The 21,316-nt window shown below is 34.5% G+C and overlaps 2 protein-coding genes across 2 annotated transcripts; one reads left to right on the forward strand and one right to left on the reverse strand.

Annotated features, from left to right (window-relative positions):
- Positions 1 to 50: 50 nt before the first annotated feature.
- On the forward strand, positions 51 to 5,304 carry LOC114419827 (transcription factor Pur-alpha 1-like). The gene is made up of 5 exons (XM_028385624.1): positions 51 to 723; positions 810 to 857; positions 4,237 to 4,377; positions 4,484 to 4,726; positions 4,820 to 5,304. The coding sequence occupies exons 1-5, from the start codon at positions 457 to 459 to the stop codon at positions 4,970 to 4,972; spliced, it is 852 nt and encodes a 283-aa protein (XP_028241425.1). The 5' UTR covers positions 51 to 456; the 3' UTR covers positions 4,973 to 5,304.
- Positions 5,305 to 14,678: 9,374 nt separating this feature from the next.
- Positions 14,679 to 16,836, reverse strand: LOC114419828 (L-ascorbate oxidase homolog). The gene is made up of 3 exons (XM_028385626.1): positions 16,384 to 16,836; positions 15,288 to 16,294; positions 14,679 to 15,188 (listed from the first exon to the last, which is right to left on the reverse strand). Exons 1-3 carry the CDS (start codon positions 16,726 to 16,728, stop codon positions 14,888 to 14,890), a joined length of 1,653 nt encoding a protein of 550 aa, XP_028241427.1. The 5' UTR covers positions 16,729 to 16,836; the 3' UTR covers positions 14,679 to 14,887.
- Positions 16,837 to 21,316: the final 4,480 nt, after the last annotated feature.

Below are 21,316 nucleotides of genomic sequence, written 5' to 3' on the forward strand. Positions count from 1 at the left end.
CATTTATAAAATTCCCTTTTTCTCTTATTTTTTTCATCTTTTTTCTTTGACTTTTGGCTAAATTTGATGAATTTATGATGAGAAACATGCCAATCCAGTAATTTACCAATTGCTACTAATTGACTCGTGCGGTGAAGAATCCCATCACAGATGGATCTGCAAAACCAGAGAACAAGCAGAAGAGTCTTCTTCGTTTAACAACAACATCGGAGAAAGAAACAAACACCTGCGGCGAGCACACACACGTGCGTTGTGAGCACTCTCCAATCTCACACGCATGAGTCCGATGCTGCTGTAACCGTCGACGAAGAAGAAGAAAGAAACCGTTGTTGCTGTGACCTTGAAGTGAAGCAAAATTCGCAAACCAAACCAAACAAACCCTAAATGCGCGGTTACTAGTGAGTGACGATTCAGATCTGTTGCGGGATTATCGAAATTGGTTATTGGCGGAGGGAGATGGAGGGGAACTCCGGCGGAGGAGGCGGCGGAAACGACGTGGAATTGCTCTGCAAGACGCTGCAGGTGGAGCACAAGCTCTTCTACTTCGATCTGAAGGAGAACCCTCGCGGCCGCTACCTTAAGATTTCCGAGAAGACCTCCGCCACCAGGTCCACCATCATCGTCCCCTTCTCTGGCATTTCCTGGTTCCTCGATCTCTTCAATTACTACGTCAATTCCGATGATCAGGACCTCTTCAGCAAGGAATTGCAGCTCGACACCAAGGTAGTAATACCCTAATTTGACTCCCTTTTTTTTTCGCTCTGTAGCATTTGATTTGATTTGATTTTGCTTTTTTTTTTTCTCTTCAGGTTTTCTATTTTGACATTGGTGAGAATCGGAGGGGCCGTTTTTTGAAGGTATTTGGCGCTTGATTCTCTTCTTCTCTTTCTCTTACGCCCGAAATGTTAAATTTAAGGGTGTATGGGTGGAAGATAGGAATACAGGGGGGAAAAGAATAAAGTAACAATTTAGATTTATTCCAGAAGTATCACTCTCACTCTCTCCTAAATAGTGCTTAAACTAATGAAATTATATAAGTATATATCATTTTAGTCCCTGGGTTGATATGTTTTACTAATATTGAGGGACTAATTTGAAGAATTTTCCGATACTTGAGGGGCTATGTAACATGATTTGTAATACTATAGGGACTACTTATATGATTTCATTAGTTTAAGGACTAATTTGGAAGGAGGGTGATACTTCTGGGACCAAATTGATGGTTTGTTCAGGGAAAATAAGTGAAGAGAGAGAAACTGATGGATGTGTGTCTAAGTGGAAGGAAGATAGAAATAGAGGTGGAGATTAACTGAAAGAGAAAAGCTGATAAATGTGACAAATGATGTGGCGAAAATGAAAAGAGAAGAGAGATAGAAAGAAAAAATGGGGGTGGAAGTGAGATGTATAAGAAGCTGAGTGTGTGATAATAATAACCCAGTTTTAATTGCTTGTCTTTGTTTTGATAGGTATAGGTTAATCTTTTAAGTGAATTGTACAACATTTTTTCACCTAATTATATGCTGTTTTGATGTGTGGCTGTAATATTTTTGGTAAAAAATGGTTATTGAGTGTGTTTGGCTGTGTCAAAATAATGGTTCCTTGAATGCTTTACTTGTCAATGAATTAGAATAGGGGGTGTCTGTATATATGTCTGAATTAAGGATAAGTTTTAATATGACTTTTTACCTTGGTTTGTTTATATACTCTGGTTCTGTATGTAGAGAAGCTTTTCTATATTGTCATTGAATGAAGGTCAAAATATCTAGGCATATATGTGTTTTCGTGACAACAACAACAATAACAACAACGCCTTATTCCACTAGGTGGGGTCGGCTACATGGATCAACTTCCGCCATAATGTTCTATCAAGTACCATACTTCTATCCAAATCATTAAGTTCGAGATCCTTTTTGATAACCTCTCTTATAGTCTTTTTGGGTCTTCCTCTGCCTCGAATTGTTTGCCTTCTCTCCATCTGGTCTACTCTCCTCACTACAGAGTCTACCGGTCTTCTCTCTACATGCCCAAACCACCTAAGTCTATTTTCCACCATCTTCTCTACAATAGGCGCTACTCCAACCCTCTCTCTAATAGCTTCGTTTCTAATTTTATCCTGTCGAGTCTTACCACACATCCACCGCAACATCCTCATCTCCGCTACACCTACTTTATTCTCATGTTGGCTCTTGACCGCCCAACATTCTGTTTCGTGACAAATAAGGAAATTTAATGATGACAATGAAGCTGTTAATTAACCCAATCTGTGATCGCATGTACAAAAAAGGTAGAAAATGAGGTCTGCAACCTGAGGAAGAGCTGAGAGCTGAGTGTGTAAGAGGTTGGGGCTTTAATAAGCTTAGGGTTCTGAATGAGGTTTTATTATCAAAATGTAGAAAAGTGAAACTAAATTTTTAATTTGGTTTGTGTGGCAAAGGCTGGGCATTTTGTTAGACATTCCTATTCTTGTTGCTATCAAAGACAGATTCAAAAAAGATAACACCAAAGGTATATTTGAAATTATAAAATATTAAATGTAATGGATGATTAATCTCCTCAAAGGTCCAAACTCCTAACCAATGACCTGGTTTTCCACTCATCCATCTTCTCAACTCCCTTTCATTTGTCTTCCTTATGGCTCCTGAAAACTGCAAAGCACCTTCATATTCAGACGCTGCAGAAAGTTTTTTTTAGAATTTTTCCTCTCTCAATCCCAAATCTCCCACCCAAATCAAATCTTAAGTCAAGCTCGAATCACTGGAAGGTGTGGCAGAATGGAAACTTGGGGACAACAACCTGCTAAAGAGGGGAAATCTGATGGTTCCTTAAGTTCCATCTTTAGCCATAGGTTCATCACTTCTACGAATTGCATAGGGAATTGGCAAGAACAAATTCACGAAACTATGCATACCAACTTTTGGTTTCCAAGGGGGAGGAGTGAATTATGTTTTGCTGGTCTGAAATAATCAAGGAACTCTGCGCATGTTTAGGTTAGATTATTTTTGGGGAAATATTTTTTTTCTTTTCAAAATCTCTTTTAGAATGGTGAAAAAAAAGTGTTTTTACTCCAAAATAAGCTAAATCAAACATGCACTTGTTCCTTTGTTGCCCAGTACACTATGCTTAGACATCAACCTTTTATCTTGTCTGTGTAAAATTTTCCATATTCAGTATTTAAGGGGTATCTTATATGTCCCCTTATATTCTTATTGCCAAATTGTTGTTCATATATAAGACCTGCCCTTGTGTAATTGACTAACTGAAGTGCCTACAACGTGAGTTTGATGGTAGGAAAGGTGTTAAAGACCCGATAAATTTGTATTGGAAGTTTTGGGATGTGAGTATTGTTGGGTTCTGTCTGTTTTTACACGTATTGTTACAAAACCAAAATTGCTGTTTGGATTTTATGTGTAACAGCATTTATTATTCACCCCAAACAATTAAACAAAAGCAAAATTTAAAGTATGCATTGGTGTGGAACATAGGAACAACAGAAAACCAATCTGCACCACTAAAAAGCAGCCTATGCTGTCAACTACTATATTCTGTAATTCCTTTATGGGTTTACTATCTTTGTGGTCCCTAAACTTTTTAGATTTTTGCTTTTAGTCCATAATCTAAATTAATTGATGGCATAACATTGATGTTGACGGCCTAGTGACTTGTCACATTATCAAGAAGTCTAATGGGATAGTCACATGTATTTTTTTGGTAATCTATGTTTTTAATCCCTCATCAACTAGTTTGATGTCATCAATTGTTCTAAAACAAATGATTGATTAAAAACGTAGTTTACCCAAAAAATTACATGTGGTTGCCCCTTCAAACTCTTTGATGACGTGACAAATCATTAGACTGTCAATGTTGTTGCATAATCATTGTTACTTGACAATAGGGACTAAAAGTGATAACGGAAAAAAAATTTAAGGACTTTGACCTGTCAAAATTTAGATTAAGGATTAAAATCATAAATCCCAAAATGTTTAGAGACCAGAAGTCTATAATCTTTTCTTTATCTTCTATAAGCATTTGAATTTGGCAAAAGTGATCCTTAAGTAAAATCTGCACAAAAAATGTTTTAATGAATTGCATGAAGTCCCTCATGAAAAACTGTTACCCTGTTTTTCATCATTTTTGGCTTCCATATCTACATTTATTTTGGAATTTCTTTCTTATGAAGAATATTATCCATATGTATATTTTGTTTCGAGATTATGATTGTTATTTATTATTTTGAAGGTGTCTGAAGCTTCTGTCAGCAGAAACCGTAGCACTATAATTGTTCCTGCTGGAAGCTCCAGGGATGAAGGATGGGCAGCATTCAGGAACGTTTTGGCAGAGATCAATGAAGCCTCAAGGCTTTTCATTCTGCCCAATCAGGTTTCCTTCTTTTGAAATAGACATTTTTCTTCCTGCTTAGCCACAAGAATTGTCAAAGTTGTTGTTTTTTTTTTCATCTTATTTGCTTGTTTGCATTCCACAATAGCAAAATTCTGAATCCTCAGAGCGTCTTGTTGGACTTTCGGATGATGTTGGTGCTGGCTTCATATCTGGTCATAGTACTCAACCTGCCACTTCTTCTGAGTTGAATGTGGACAGGTCTGTTGATTTGCCGCCTCAGGATGAAATTGGGAACTTGGGGGTCTCAAAAGTAATCAGGGCTGATCAGAAAAGATTCTTCTTTGATCTTGGGAGCAATAATAGGGGTCATTTCTTAAGAATATCTGAGGTGTGCTGTTATTATCTCTCTGTCCTTTTTCCTTTGTTTTATATATTGTGGGAAGAGGAATTTCTGCTGTAAATTCTTGTAATTTAATTGCAGGTTGCGGGTTCTGATAGATCCTCCATCATTCTTCCCCTGTCAGGGCTTAAGCAGTTTCATGAGATTGTTGGTCACTTTGTGGAAATCACAAAGGACCGAATTGAGGGAATGACAGTTGCTAATGTTCGCACAGTTGATCCCCCTCAAAGATGAATGCTAACTTGGGGTATTCATGGTTAATAATTAATCCCCCTTCCAAGGTTTCAATGGGATAAGAATGGGTGTTGTCTTTGAGTCTGATTTGTGTATTTTATTTTCCCTCAGCCTCCTTCTCCTTCTCATATTGTTCTTCCATTAATGCTTTTGAAATAATGCAAACTGTGGTTGGTCCGCAGAATAATTTGAATTGCTTGGCAAGGTTAATATGAATAGGAATAATGTATTTGTTTGGATAGTTTGGCACCCAAGCTACAATCTGTAATAATGTTTGATTGTTTATTTTGCGTTCCTTGCGCAGATTTCACATGGATTTAAGTTCTCATGCATGCCGAGGTTTCAACCACCCATGCCTACCATATGTTAGGTTGGTAATTTAACTATTTTGTAGGGTTTGGTTTCCATCTAGCATGAACTTTGCTTTATCGTCGTATAGTTTCATCTGTATAAAACACCCCTTGGAAGGAGAGATGGAGGGAATGCTAAATGCTTTTGGGAATGAAATTAGTTGCATGAAATATCTTGTCAGGATAATATCAAATTGTTCCATGGAAGTCAATGCACTTGAAAATAAGGAGCGTTAGATAGTCTTTATTGTAGTAGATTCGTTAAATATGTTCCCAGCAAAACCTGATTTTGACCTTTGGGTCATTATGTAATATTTTACAATTTGATTCGGCTCTTCCAGGATAAAAAAAGAAAAAATTGATTCGTTTGATGACGTCTAAAGAAGGAAAATAGAGTCTTTTTTTTTGTCATTCTTATTTTTTTTTCTTCAGACTTAAGAGTCTTTGTTAGAACAAAAATATTCAGAAATGTTTTCAAAGAATTGAAGATTATGAATGCATTTAACATTATCTTGTTTGGAAACCTGTGGATATGAAGAGTGAAAATTATGAGAAAATTTATTTTACATTTTTCTTCGAAATTAGAAAGTGAAAGAGAAGAGTCGATTATAAGCTTATAACATTCTAAATTATTCAACAGTCATTCTTCGAGTATAATCTAAATAAAAGTTAAATTATAGATGGCGCACGAAATTTGGCCCATTTAAGCATGACGTTTGTTTTTAAATGTTTTGAAAGAGTTGTAGAAAATAATTGTTTATTTAGCTTGCTTAAACTTTTAAGTGAAGGGTCTAAAATTCTTAAGGTCTGTTTGGGATGGTTGCAAGTTTTTTATTTTTGGTTCACAAATGTAATTTTTAAAATAAAATGTGTTTGGCAAAAATAGAATTGTAATGATTTTTAAATCATTTTCAGAATACTTTTACACATTTTCAAAAGCATGAAAAAATGTCTTATGAATTTGGTTTATAGTTTTAAAAAAATACATATTTTTCATATTTGATAATGATATTTTTTTATCACTTTCATCACCATTGTTACCGTCATAACTAACTATCACTATAACAATCACCAGTAATGTCACTGTTTCGTTAAACTTGTCAAATTTTTAACGTCGTTTCCCTTCTAACGTATGTTTTTTGTTGATTCCACCGTCCCCTTCTATCTTGAGTGGCAATTACATCGCTTGTCCATTAGGTTTGCATGAATATTAACATGTTTCCCTTTCAATTCTTTTTAGTGAAGTCCACTTGTTTCTTTCGCACAGCCTATTGTAAGCTTCAACTGTATCCATTACATCGTGTCAATTAAACCGCATAACGATTAGAGCAGTTAATAGTAACCATTTTGACACACAGCATAAAGTCCTTCTTTTTTGCTGAGGCCAAAACGGACTTGGGGGCCAGTAAATATTCAGGACTAGAGGATACATGTATCAAACTGAGTATCCTCTTGGTCATATACCCACATATTTGGTACAATACGTCTCGGCCTTCAGCAAATACAACTGACGAGTACCATTCGGTCATAATTATCGCTAATAAACCATCTTAAGGGTAATTACCTGATTAGAAATACCTAAGCAAGATTAAGAGGCATATTACCTAACTGGTAATCAAAACATGTAGACTCATATATCCAAGGTCCAGTAAGATTAGTATATAAAGGGGAGAATCCTCTAGGTAAGATGATTGATTATTCTTGAGTACTCACTAGATGTTATTAACAACTCTGAGTCAAACTCTTACTTGAGCGTTAAAATGTCTTTTATAGGTACCCTCCGCTCTTTCAGATTTGCATGCACCAGAGACTTCAACAAGGAACTATCAAAGAAGACCCTTCAACCCTAGAGTGAGTGTTTGGTTCATTTGTTGTGACGGGAACATTAACTATTAAGGCTAATTTGTAGGATGAGCCGTAAGAACAATTTCAACTACATGTAGCAATAGAAATAAAATTAAATTTGAAAAAGAAATTGAAACTGGATTACTCATTGAAACACCAGCAATACAAAATATTACATTCCAAATGAATATGTGTTGGGTATTCGCTCCTCCGATATCTGAGAGAATCAGCAATTGGTGTTTAGCTTTGGCTTTATTAGAGTGGATTGCTATGATGGGTTGATATATGGTGCGTTTTTACCCCTTGGGGATGCGGGGTAAAGATTAGAGATTTGTTAAAAATCAGTATTAAGAGTTTCCATTGTAAAATATGCCTTGTTTTATTTTAAGTTTTTAACAATCGCATTAAAGTTTAAAATGGATGGGGAAGTGGAATGGATAAAAAGAAAAGGCTAAAAGGGAAACGACGTTAAAAATCTGGCAAGTTTAATGAAATAGTGACATGAATTTTCAATTGACGTGTCAATGTTTAATTGGGAGATCACAGGAGATCTCTAGTTTTCAACCGACCTAGAATAGCTTTTTGGGGTTGTGAGAAGAACAGGAAAATGGGATAGAGAATTTCAATTCGGGTGTGGACTCTCTTGTTTTTCTTTTCTTCAATTTTCTCCAAAGTTTCATGCTAGTAGCCAAGCTTTTGTTAAAATCAAGCTCCAACAAGTTTCCGAATTTATTTCTCTTCAATTATTGTAAACACTCCAAGTCTTTAAGCTTCAAGTTTTAAAGATAAATCGCCCAACGAACAAGTCTCCTAAATTTTCAGCTTATCTCTTTTCTTCTTTTTTCAATCATTCACATCCTTCATTCACTTCTCTCTCTATCATTCATCATCCCCAATTTTTCAGCCTATCTCAAACACTAAACAACATCATTCTCTCTTCCTTCATTCACCTTTCATTGAGAAGGAATAGTTCCTTTTACACATAATTCCCACATTGGATAAATCCAACGTGGAATTTTATTTTAAAATTACCTAAATTATATAAAATTTCTGAATTTGAATTATTTCTCAAAGTACTTATTCATATTTATGATTCCACTATTGAAGTTGCAAGTGTGAATAACTGTTGTAACAATAGTTTATGACAAACCGAAAAAATTACTGGCGAAGTTACGGACAATGTCGCTTTCTTTAAGACGTTTCGTGGCACTGCCAAAAATTGTGCAAGCAGACTATCAACCACGATGTCCCCAAGATAAAACAACCCAGATCACTGTATAAGATTCCCACTGCACTAAGGGAACCTTTTCTAGAATTACACCCTCTTGTATGACTTGAAAAATCACTCTAAAGCCACCCGAAAATATGACTTGAAAAGTCACTCTAAAAGACAACTGAAAAATGTGACTTAAAAAGTCACTCTTAAAACCAATAGAAAAATATGACTTACAAAGAAAGAAAGAGGGAGAAGTTTGCCGGAAATGCATCGGCTGAAATATGGGAGGGAGAAAGAAAAGTTGAGGAAATGCTTCTCAACTGGGACAAGGAAAAAAGAAGAAATGAACTCTCTATATATAGGGAGTGAAACACTATTCAAGTATTTATCTTGAGCGATGTGGGACTTGAAGCTTTTTTTTTCTTTTTTTTTTCAAACTTTCATTTGTTCTAACAATAACTAATTATTATAAATAAGCTTAAGAAAAGAGAAAAAATAATATAATAAACGAATTCGTTGATAGGTTTAACAACTATACTTTACATATTTTTTAAATGATAAAATACAAAAATTGTCATTGTCATCTACAACTATTTTTTTTTTTGCTTACAAAAAAAGTTTTAGAAGTCATATATAACATTTCGACTTATATTAATTTAATACCAAAATCATAACTCGTTACTATAACGACTATAACCACTTTGATGTTGAATTAATAGAAAAATTAATTATAAATCATACATGACATATATGACTTTTAATTTTCTTTTTTTTAAAAAAAAAAAACTAAAGTCGTAGCAAGTTTTGTATTTGACTATTAAAAAATGAAACGTAAAAATGAAGTTCACCCTATCAACGATTTTCTTTATTTCATTAGTTTTATTTTCATACTTATTTTATATTTAAAATAATAAGTTGTGTTACTCACATGGTTTTACTTTAAAAGTTGTGTGTGAATAGTCACTTATCCTATTTAAATAATTAATTTATATTTTACATCATTTTGTAATAAGTGGGTATTAATTAGTGTTATAGGCTGTGTGTTTTTTAGAATGATGAGTAGGTTTAGTTCATCTCAAAATTTTAGACTCTTAAAAAATTTACATACGTACGTACACTATGTTTTGGATGTGATTTTGACATAAGTGATATTATTTTGTATTTTACTTGGTTTTGTTTGAGCAATGAAAGAATGTCGGTGTCCCTTTATGCATACAACATGGCATATTGGCAATTTAATTTGTGTTTGTAATAAATGTAGAAATCAAATTCTAGGAGTTAATTAGAGTTTGAAACTATAATAAAGTGTTGCTTAGATAACGCTGTTGCTGTGTTTACATTAGGAAAACGTTATGTTCTTAGACGTTTTAGTATCAATGCAGGAACAGTTTTTTTGGTAAGAGCAATTTTAGTGGGAGATACTTAATTAAATTTTTAGTTTTTAAATTTTTTTAAAATTTGATTTTTAGTTCATAAACAAAAATTTAATATAACGTCCCTAAACATTTTAAAAATTTAACTTTTAGTCCCTGAATAAAAAATTTGACCGATCAAAGTCCTTAAAATTTTAATTTTAGTCTCTAAACATATTTAAAATTTTATTTTTAGTTCCTGAAATCTCATTTTTTTTTATAAGAAATATGAATTTATATTATAATGAAGGGAGCACTAGGAGTACTCCAACCCATTACAAGAATGTCTCAGATGAGATAGTTTCAAACTTTACTACATAGAAAAGGTGAATTCCACCAATCTGAAATATTCGATCCACCTATCCCTCCTACCTTTCCCATGAACCAGGCCCAACATATGTGCTTAATTTGATTGATAGTCTTGTGAATGTCTTTTTCCTCCTCCTTGAAGATGCTATTATTGCGCACCTGCCAAATGATCCACAAAGTAGCCAACCAAAACATAAAGGGCACCTTGTTTCTGCTAGTGTTGTATTTGAGGAGCCTATCATATTCCCAAAAATGTTAAACTCCCCCCACTGCTATAACATCGACAATCCCAATCCAGCTCAAAATTTCTTTCCAAATACATTTAGAAAAATCACAGTGAAAGAATAAGTGTACAACATTTTCATCACAAGAATCACATAGAGAGCACCTACTATTATTAATGACCACATTCCTTCTAATTAAATTATCCTTGGTTGGCAATCGATCCAATAGTAACCGCCAGCAAAACAAAGCTACTTTGGATGGCACATGAACTTTCCAAACTATAGATAGTATATCCAGTATATCGCTATTCATTTGTGTTTGATTTACCAAAGACATGGCAAAAGAATAGCAAGAACTTACAGTGAATAATTTGGAGTTGTGTAAGGACCACTTCCACCTGTCATGAGATTCTGCCACTAGATGCACATCAACCAGAATGGTCTCCAAAGAGTGAAGTGACTCTTCCTCATTCGGATTTAACTGTCTCTTCCAAGTCAAGCCCCACGTCCATTGGTCTCTCCTCCATGAACCTGCGTTTCCTACAGACACCAACTGCTGAGATGAAATTGCAAACAGCTCCGGAAAAGCATCCTTCAACGGCTCGGACCCTAACCATTTATTATACCAAAATAGAATTGATTGTCCATCTCCTACATCACAACTCACTGCTCTTTGAAAAAAATTCTGGTTTTGTGACAAATCTTTCTCCAACAACATCAAAACCCGCCACCATATTGAATCTTTTGTGCCCCATGATCGATCAAGACTACAAGTTTGCTTTGCTATTAAATTACCATATCTAAAAGCTAGCAAATCCCTCCAAAGTGCATTATGATCATGAATACACCTCCACTTCCATTTAGCAAGCAAAGATATGTTGAAAACCTCTAAATTCTTCACACCCAACCCTCCCTCTTTCTTCGGTTTGCAAATGTCTTCCCATGACACCCAACAAATCTTCCTTTCCTCCTCATGTGATCCCCACAAAAAATCTCTCTGAATTTGTGTTAGTTCCTTAATAACCACTTTAGGAGCTTTGAAAAAGGAGAAAAGATATAGAGGTAAACTCGAGAGAACCGAATTAATAAGTGTTACCTTTCCTCCGATGGATAGATCACGTCCCCTCCAACAAGACAATTTAGCCCTCATAGAATCCACCACCGGTTTCCAAGTCGATCTTCACCGCGGGTTGGCACCAACCGGAACACCCAAGAACTTAAAAGGTATTAAAGTCATACAACAAGAGAGAAAGATTGATGCTGACTCTAGAAAACCTTCGTTGATATTCAAACCAATCAACTTACTTTTGTGGAAATTGACCCGAAGACCAGATACTAACTCAAAGCTTCTGAAAATAGTTTTGATGCTCCACAGATTCTTCCAAGACCCCTTACCCAATAAAATTGTGTCATCAGCAAATTGTAATAGAGACAAGTTCAAACCATCTGCCACCTGATAACCATCAAAATTTCCAACCTGAATTGCCTTTTGTACCAAACCAGAAAGTCCCTGTGCCACAATGAGAAATAAAAATGGAGATAGTGGATCTCCTTGTCTTAAACCTTTATGAGCTGTGAATTCATCCGTGGGGCTCCCATTAACCAAGACTGACATAGAACTAGAAAAAACACACGCCTGTATCCACCCAATCCATCTCTTATCAAAACCCATTATGTTCAACATGTAAGTCAAAAAACTCCAGGAAACCGAGTCATATGCCTTCTCAAAGTCTACCTTAAACAACAAACATTCATCCTTTCTACGTTTGGCAAGATCAACTGCCTCATTAATCATCAAGACACCATCTAAAATTTGTCTTCTTGAAATGAAAGCTGACTGACAAGGAGATATAAGTTTAGCTATTACCTTCTTTAATCTAGACGCCAACACCTTGGAGAGAATTTTATATAGGCACCCAATCAGACAAATGGGCCTATATTCCTTTAGATTCTGGGGGTTATTTACCTTTGGAATCAAAGCCAAGAAGGAAGCCGTAATAGCTTTAGGAAGCACACCTGTGATCTGAAATTCTTGTAAAAATTCAACAATATCATCCTTGACAAACTCCCAACATTTTTTTATAAAGCGCAAGTTGAAACCATCCGGACCAGGGCATTTATTACCATCACAACTCCACACTACATCCTTTATCTCCTCCTCTGAAAATGGTGCCACTAAGAAAGAATTTTCTTCCGACCCCAAAGTCTGAAACTCTATCCCCCCCCAACACCGGTCTAGAAAAAGAAGCTTCCTTGAATCCTTCCTCAAAAAATCGACGCACTTCCATCTTCACTTCCCCAACCTGTTCCACACAACGCCCCTCCACTTGTAAGGATAAAATTTGATTCTTTCTCCTCCTATCTTGAAGACAAGAATGAAAGAATTTTGTGTTAGAATCTCCTTCTTTAACCCAACGCAACCTAGATTTCTGTTTCAACAAGCTCTCCTTCATCATTAGTTGTTGCCAAAATAATGCATTTGCTTCTTTCTTCTTCACCACCACATTAAGATTACACCCCTCCTCTATGCCTCTGTCCAACTCATTCATCTCAGCCACTATATTTTCTATATTAAGGTCTAGCCACCCAAACACCTCCTTATTCCACTTTTTCAAACTCTCTCTAATAATTTTTAGCTTCTCCTTTATGACATATGCCTTTCTTCCAGTAATCTGAATCTTCTTCCACTCCTCAACAATAAAAGACTTGAAACCATCATGTTCAAGCCAACAGTTATTAAAACGAAAAGGCTTAGGACCCCAATTAAGATTAGAACATTCCAACCATATGGGGCAATGATCAGAAATGTCTCGTTTACCAACCCTCTACCCCTTTACTTGCCATAGATTCATGATGCCATCCGAAACAAGAAACCTGTCCAGTCTACTAGCAGCAATACCATCAGAGCAGAAATAAGTAAATTTATTCCCATGCAAAGGAGGATCAATAAGATTCATTTCATTCACAAAAGCATTAAAATCCACCATATCAATATACCCCCAATTTTCGCTTCTGCCCGTCCTTTCCTCCCTATTAGATACCGCATTGAAATCCCCCACCAGACACCACTCTCCCGCAGAGCTACCATATTTGAGATTATATAAAGTCTCCCACAATAATCTTCTACCAGCAGTATTACATGGAGCATAAACATTAACGAAGAAGAATAATTTCGACTTAAACTCAACACAAACACCTATGAAGCCATGACCAGAAAAATTAGACTTAACCACCCATAATCCCCTTTTCCACATCATTAACAAACCACCCGACAACCCAGACGAAGGCAGAGCTAGCCAATCAATTAACTGGTTACCCCACATATTTTCAACAACATAATCTTCAATAAATTCTCTCTTAGTTTCTTGGAGACAAACAAGATCAAAATTACCTGAATTGATGATTTTGGCCAACCTCCTCTTTGAATTGTCTCCCAACCCTCTCATGTTCAAAGACATAATATTCATGAGACACCATTGTTGTTCACCCTCTGCTGCTTTGCAACTGCATCTCTGCTCTCACATAAATTAATATGCTGAATGTACATCTCGTCCTTCCTGAAATCTCATTAATTTAAGAACTTAAAATCAAATTTTTGAAAAGTTTAGGAATTTTGTTCGATCAAATTTTTGTCTAAAGAAAAATTAAATTTTAAAAAACATTAAGAGACTAAAAATTTAATTAATTCTATAAACAACTATATATTGCATACTAATTAAACAACTCTTTTATTCATTTAATATTTAGACTCTTGATCTATTTTTATTTGTTTTTCTTATTTCTTGTTTAACATATTGTGCCAATTGACATCTTAAATTTAATAAAGAGCTCGAGCAATAGAATATTATAACATTTTACTTTACCATCAATATCATTTTTTAGGATTCTTCCGGTTAATTTCAATTAGTTAATAAGGGCAGGAAGTGCTTAACCTGGAGTTAAATTTAGGTGTCGCTTAATTTGATTTGAGTATTTTTTTTATTTTTTAAAATAAAAATAAAAAATAAGAGTAAAAATATGTTTGTTTAAAATTTTAAAAATATTTTTAAAAACATACTCAAAATTAAAAATAACAAATTAAATAATAAATCAACATTTTTAGCTTTTTTTTAAAGAAGTGAAAATGTAATAATACTTTAGAATATATTTTTTTCGATACATATTTTTTTAATCTTAAAAACTTTGAAATGAAAATTATTTTTAAAAAAATAAACACCGACACCCAAGTGCCACCTTAGTTTCTATCTGATATAGTTGAAGTTGCATGTATTTTATTATTACTATTTCACGTCAAAAGTAAGTAGAAGAATGAAAGAAGATAGTAGGAAAAGGAGATTATAAAGAAGATACTATAGGAAAAGGAAGGAGACTTTCATATATATATTTATGTGATGTTGATATAGAAAATGAATAGGAAAGGGTTGTACATCAGTGACCACGCAAGAAACATGAGAAATGAACTAGAGCTAATTAATTAACCCCTCGTCTCAATCTCATGATGGAACAATTTTGGAGCTACGACGTGGTGGCACTGATGATGATCGCAGAAGAAAAATCTCTTAACTGGAGTAAGGTGGTGGCTTAGGCATATCCTTGACGATTCCGCAGACAAGCTGGGTCTCTGGGAGGTTGTACTCATCCCTAAGGGACCTGTTGGGAGACAAGACACTCACGTACAATTGCTGTCCCAGGTAACGATTCTCTGCCATCTCCGACCTCAAGTTCCACATTCCAGCGTTGTCAAAAGTCAACATGATTGCGGCCCAAGACTTTGGGAACACCTGGATGGTGTGCCTGCTGACAGCATCAAGAAGGTTGTAGCACTTCCTCTTCTCTGGGCTCCACTGCCCCGGCTCAACCCTACAACGGCATTCATTCATTACAACGACCAAATCAATACATCAATGCAATAATATACATAAGAGGAGATGCTGTTTAGGGTCTTAATTAATGACTTACGCGACGGCAAAGAAAGAGTAGCCATCAAGGTTGTAGGACTGGGTGACCTTGGTGGGGTTCTCGAGGATGACTTCGATGAAGTTGCGGAAGGTGGCGTTGATGACGTTGGGGGCGATGATGGGGTCGCGGGAGGCGATGGCGGCGTCTGGGGCGTCAGAGATGAGGTTGTACTTGAAGACCTTGTCGGCGACACCATAGTACTCGGCGAGCTTGAGAGGGGTTTCGGGGTCGACGTGGGAGACACCGTTGAGTGCGTAACGGAGCTTGCCGCCGATCTTGCTTCGGGTGCCGACCAACTTGATGGTGCGGGTGATGTTAATCTGACCGTAGTGGTATGAGCCCTGAGGGTTGGGCCTTGCAGCGCTGGCGGTAAGGTTCCAACGGAAGGAGCGGAACTGGTTAAGAGACCAGGCCCAGCCTTGGTGGGGTGCAGGGGGAAGAAGAGGGGATGCGGGCCCGACGCCATTCGAGTAACGAATCACGCGCGTGGCAGTTATAACCTTCTTCGTGAAGCGCGTGGAGGCGACCATGAAGTAGTCCCTGGGCTCCTGGTCGGCGGTAACGAGGACGGTGAAGCACTGTCCGACGTGGACGTCGAGGGAGTCATAGGTGTTTTGAACAACGTGGGAGCCTTCGGTCTCAACGAGCTTCATGGGGTGGCCCTGGATCCTGAAGTTGAGGGCTTCCTTGAGCCCAACGTTGCAGATTCTGTACTTATAGGTCTTTCCGGGCTCCATGGTGTAGAGGGCCTCGAGCCCGCCGTTCTTGCCGTTGATGTGGACCCCACTGGGCCTGCCAATGCTGCGTCCGCTGTCCAATGTTTGTTTCAAGGCAGTGTGGCTCTTGCCGAACCAGTCACCGATGAGCACCCAGTACTCATCGGCGGGATCAGCATAGGGCACTGGGATCAACAGACGGCTGAAGATCCTTAAACCCCCGAAGCCACCCACTGCGCGTTGCAAGCCGGTGGTCGGGTAGTAGAAGTAAGTTCCAATTTGATCCTTAACCTGAAGAATAGAATTTTAACATGGACAACTTTGTTATTAAAATATATAAAAAAAGACGATGATGCAAATGGAAGAATATAAGAATATACCTGAAAGCGGTAGGTGTAGTTGGTGCCTGGGGCGATAGGGCACTGGGCACCCAATGTGCCATCTTGCCAAGAGTTCTTCCTCTGTTGGACACCATGCCATGTGAACAAGAGAGGCTCGTCGAGGTTGTTGAAGACATTGATGACCACGTTGTTGTTGCTGGTGGAGTTGATTTCGGGGCCGGGAAACTGACCATTGATGAGGATACCCTGTTGGGGGACACCCAATGGGGCAATGGTGCCGTAGGTCACGTTCCATGTGTAGTAAATGTAAGGGTCCTCGCCCCGAACCGATGATGTCATCAGGCAAAGCAACAATGCTATCATTGAAGTCGAAACCCTGCCCATTTTGTTTTTCTCTTCTTTTTTTGGATTCAATTAACCCTTTCCTATCTCCTTCCTTTTTCTTTTTTTTTTTTTATTTGGAAGAAGATAGTTATTGTCTTCTTCTGCCTCTTTTCTTGACCCGGGACCTTACCCTTTTATACACCATTGTGCCAAAGATTTCCACCGTGAATTCTTCGTTTTCTTTTTTTTTTTCTTTCCGAAGTTGTCTCTCAACCTCACTATGCTTCTTTGGTGCACCTTGCATGTCTCTAATTCGTTTTGCCTCTTTGTCTTTCTGTTTCCCCTTTTATGGTTTAGAATTTTTCTTTGGACCATAATTTTGGGAGTTTGGGTTGGGAAGAAAAATAACAAGCTAGAATTTTTTCCCCCTCTCTCTCGGAAATATAATAGCTGTATAATAGGCACTGTATTGGAGAATTTACCGAACAATCAGGGCACGCAGGCTTCCATGACACCAAAAAAAAAACGCTGATATCACAGTTTTCTTGATAAAGACTGTTATATATATATATATATATATAACAGTGATGATATCACAGTCGTTTTTCAATAATTCTGTAAAAAAAAAACCACTTTAATAATAATTTAACGAACAAGCACATGTATTTACCATAATTGTAAAAACTACAATGGTTTTTCATAAAGTTTTACGATGAAAATATAAGTGGTTTTTGAACACCTGGCTTATTCTCATGTGGTTTTTCATAAATTTTTCAATAAGTGATTTTTAAACCCCTAGACTTATTCTCATGTAGGATAAATAAATACATCCATTTATTTTAATAAAGTCACACGTATAATTTTCTTAGATTTTTTTTTAAAATAGTTTGCCCCTGGGACCTAGATGTGCCACTGTTCACAATTATGATTTAAAATTTTAAAAATTACATATTATAAACTTGCATATTTAAAAAGCTAAGTTATTTTTAATTTTACATGCACCATTCAGTTAAAAAATAAAATATAATGAATTTATCATATAAATTAATTAGTATAGTCATATTTCTTTTATCAGAAATTAAGTTATATGAGACTTCTTTAATTTTTGAAAAATGATATAGAAAAATAACTTGAGTATAGGAAAATTCTAGTACAAATTTATTCTTTTTCACAAAGCTAAACAATCTCTATAACTAAGAAGCTAACCAATAAAATTTGTGTTATGAAAGCTAATGATTTTAAAAAAATTAATTACTATCACAGATAAAAATTCAATTATATAAAATCATGAAAGCAAAAACATATAATTGCTCAAAGATTGATATCGACGGAGAAAAAAAGAACTGTATATGATTAATTAAATGTCTCGGAATGAAATGTACTATATTTATTTATATAAAAAAAAATCTTCAAATTATGATGTGAATATTAGAAGCTTAGCATTTCCTTGCGTCAAGATTCCGTTGAATTTTGAGCTTTTCCACTATAATATGTATATTCTTTAAAAAAAATCACAAATTTTTAAAATGTCGTTGGACTACTATTTACAAATTTAGCAATTTAAACTTTGTTTATTATTCAGATATTATTTAATTTATTAACCAAAAAAGTATTATTTAATTCAAAAAAATTAATAAAAGTAGAAATAAAATTTGTATAATATAACAAGAATTAAAAAAAATTATATATCGTTAACATTATAGATTAGAATAAAGAAGGATTTATGCATGCTTGATATAGTAAGTGAAAACTCTATCACATGTGAGAAATATTTATAAAGTGTGGAATTTGGTTGGTGATTTTTACACGACAAATTACAAAAGTCATGCATATTCCAATATTTTATTTTTAAATTTTGTTTCCATTATTATATATTAAAAATCTATATTTATTGTATTCTTTTTTCTCAATAACAAAAGTTATTATTTGATACAAAATTATATATATATAATTATAGGAGAAATCAAGTTATTTTAAAGGTAATTTTAAATTAAAAAGATACTTTTCATCTTAATATAAACACAATAACAACATTCACGGCGAAGGGAATGAGGGATCCTGGAAGGGTCATCCCCCATCTCTCACCCCTATTTTTTTAAGTCTATTTAAATGAAAATAAAAATAGTTTTATGGCCCTTAATTTTTTTTTAAAAAAAATAAACATATTAAAAATATACATGAAAATTACTATGTTAGTTGATAAGTGAGGAGAGAAAAAAAAATAGAATAGCAGATATAGTAAATAACATGATGTGATAGGAAAAGAAAAATTATAAGTATTTATAGAGTGTTTGTGATGTTGAGATGTCTCCATATAATTAAAAAAAATAAAAAAAAGTTATTCATGTGTCTCAAAGTGAATACAGTTCTGAATTTCGAAAAAAAAAATCAAATTGATTAGTATATTCTTACTTTTTAATGAAATATTCAAATATTAGTTTTAATTTTGTCCTCTAATAAATATTGTTGTCTTAAAAGACTTAATAATATATTTATTGAAATTAGGAGAAAACAAGAATATTAGTAAAATTGTTCCATAATAAATACCAGTTCTCTTCAAATATATACTTTCTTTATTTGTGTGAAAAAATCTTTAAGCATGAGTCATTTTGGAACCTAGGAAGTATTATTTAGTTGATTTCTTTCTTATATAATATTATTTCTTTTCTCATACCTATAAAGAGAAATTATAAGTATTTTTTTATGTATGAATATCAAATATAATGTTAGAAAACATATAATAACTTACACATCTTATTCAACCAACTAAGTTAACCTCCTTAACAATTATAGGTATTAAGGAAATGCGATGTTGAAGTGTCTAGGTATAATTAAAAAAATATCATCCATTTTATTTCTTTTCTCCTAAAATATTATTTTTGTACTCAATATAGTTATATATATATATATATATATATATATATATATATATATATATATGTATGTGTGTGTGTGTAATATTAATTTTTTTTATTAAATTATACTTTTTTTCGTCTATAAACTGAAATTCTGGCTCCGTTCTTGACAACATTACTAAAGCAATATTGTATTATACTAGTTTTAAACATTAACTTTAGAATTTGGTTTCTTTACCAATATTATGCCATACTGTAAGCATAAAATGGCACCAAAATTGTTTCATTGCTCAAACAAAACCAAGCAACGAATTAAAAAGTAGAAACAAATTATAATAATCTCAATCATGTCAAAATCACCTTTGCGTTGCTTTCATCTGATAGGGAGTTGTGTGCTCATTTTGGACATCCTTGGCGTAAGACAAAAGTTAAAGAAATTCTCCTTTTTAATTTGGAATTCAGTGGTTTAATTAATTACTCATTTTGACTCTTGAGAAATAATATAGTTTTGGATTTGATCAAATTAAGTTCGTTCTTGGCGTTGGTTAATGGTTGAGAAAAAGAAAGGGAGCCTTTTTTTTATGGGTGTATAGATCTCTTATCTTGTATTTATGAGTAAAAATAGGTCTAATCATTCGATAGAGGCCCTATGATTTATCTTACATCATGCTTAAATTAGACCTAAAAATTTATTTAGTTAAACAAGCAAAATTTGTCTAAGAAAAATATGAAGGATAAACTAAAATAAAGAACAATAGATTTTATAATAAGTTCACTCAACTTAAGTTGCATCTGATTTTTCTTTAATTTTAAAAGGATTCCATCAATCAAAACTAACTAGATTACAAACAAATATTTTCTGTCACATTTAATTTGATAATTTGGATACATCAAATATTTTGTAAGTCATTGCTAGCAACAAACAAACAATCTCCTCTTGAGATTAAAACCCGAATATTCTTTAATACAAGCCACTGTTAACTTTCATAACCACAAATTAAGACCCGAATATTCTTTAATACAAGCCACTGTTAACTTTCATAACCACAAATTAAGGTGTTTGAGGATTACAAAGAATTAACTCACAACGTAAGAATATAAAAGTTTAGCACAGGTTACAAATATTTTTGCGAAACAAAGGATGAACTGTTTAACTTATAAGTATCATAATAATGTTTCATCCAATGATAGCTTCGATAACTTCTTCTGAATTTTTCTTCATTCTTTATATAAGCTTCAAATTAAAAGTATTCATTGTGTGTTTAGCCCTTTGCATTTCCTCCTGCTATGAGCTTCATTTAGTGCATGGAAAACTTGGCACGTAAATGCTTTTGGGGTGACTATTTTTCATGAGGAGAGAGAAGCAATAGGTGTCTTAGCTTTTCTTTCTTAAAAAGTATGGACACCCTCTGAAGGTCTATACAATTTTTCTGCATCTTCCCACTTCAATTCTTCTCCTTGTCCTGAACCTCGTTGTGTAGCTTTAATTTTGATCAGAGGTTGTGCTTATATTTACAATTTTTTTATTTTCATGTTTGAAATTTAAACATTAGAGCATATTTGAAAAAAACAAAAAGGAATATCAGACTAAGGTTCATACAATGAAGAATGTAAGCACAAATAAACCTTAGCATTCGAACAACATAGAGAAAAGAACTATATCAAGTGTTCATTTTTGGATGAAGAAATCTTAAATGAAAGTATAAAATATTTCCACAAGTTTTGTTAGCGAGTTGGACAAAAAGATGTGTTGGACGCTGATGAATATTTTTATAAAAGATTTTCGGCCAGGT

Source organism: Glycine soja, chromosome 7, assembly GCF_004193775.1.
Source record: "Glycine soja cultivar W05 chromosome 7, ASM419377v2, whole genome shotgun sequence".
Taxonomy (NCBI): domain Eukaryota; kingdom Viridiplantae; phylum Streptophyta; class Magnoliopsida; order Fabales; family Fabaceae; genus Glycine; species Glycine soja.

What these genes read in the sequence shown, in the direction of transcription:
- LOC114419828 (XM_028385626.1), bottom strand. Translation starts at nt 16,728, where the DNA reads ATGGGCAGGGTTTCGACTTCAATGATAGCATTGTTGCTTTGCCTGATG. An exon ending in ACTACACCTACCGCTTTCAG is followed by an intron (nt 16,295 to 16,383) that starts GTATATTCTTAT and finishes TCTATTCTTCAG; the next exon opens with GTTAAGGATCAAATTGGAAC. An exon ending in TACTCTTTCTTTGCCGTCGC is followed by an intron (nt 15,189 to 15,287) that starts GTAAGTCATTAA and finishes ATGCCGTTGTAG; the next exon opens with GGTTGAGCCGGGGCAGTGGA.
- LOC114419827 (XM_028385624.1), top strand. Translation starts at nt 457, where the DNA reads ATGGAGGGGAACTCCGGCGGAGGAGGCGGCGGAAACGACGTGGAATTG. An exon ending in TTTTCATTCTGCCCAATCAG is followed by an intron (nt 4,378 to 4,483) that starts GTTTCCTTCTTT and finishes ATTCCACAATAG; the next exon opens with CAAAATTCTGAATCCTCAGA. An exon ending in ATTTCTTAAGAATATCTGAG is followed by an intron (nt 4,727 to 4,819) that starts GTGTGCTGTTAT and finishes ATTTAATTGCAG; the next exon opens with GTTGCGGGTTCTGATAGATC.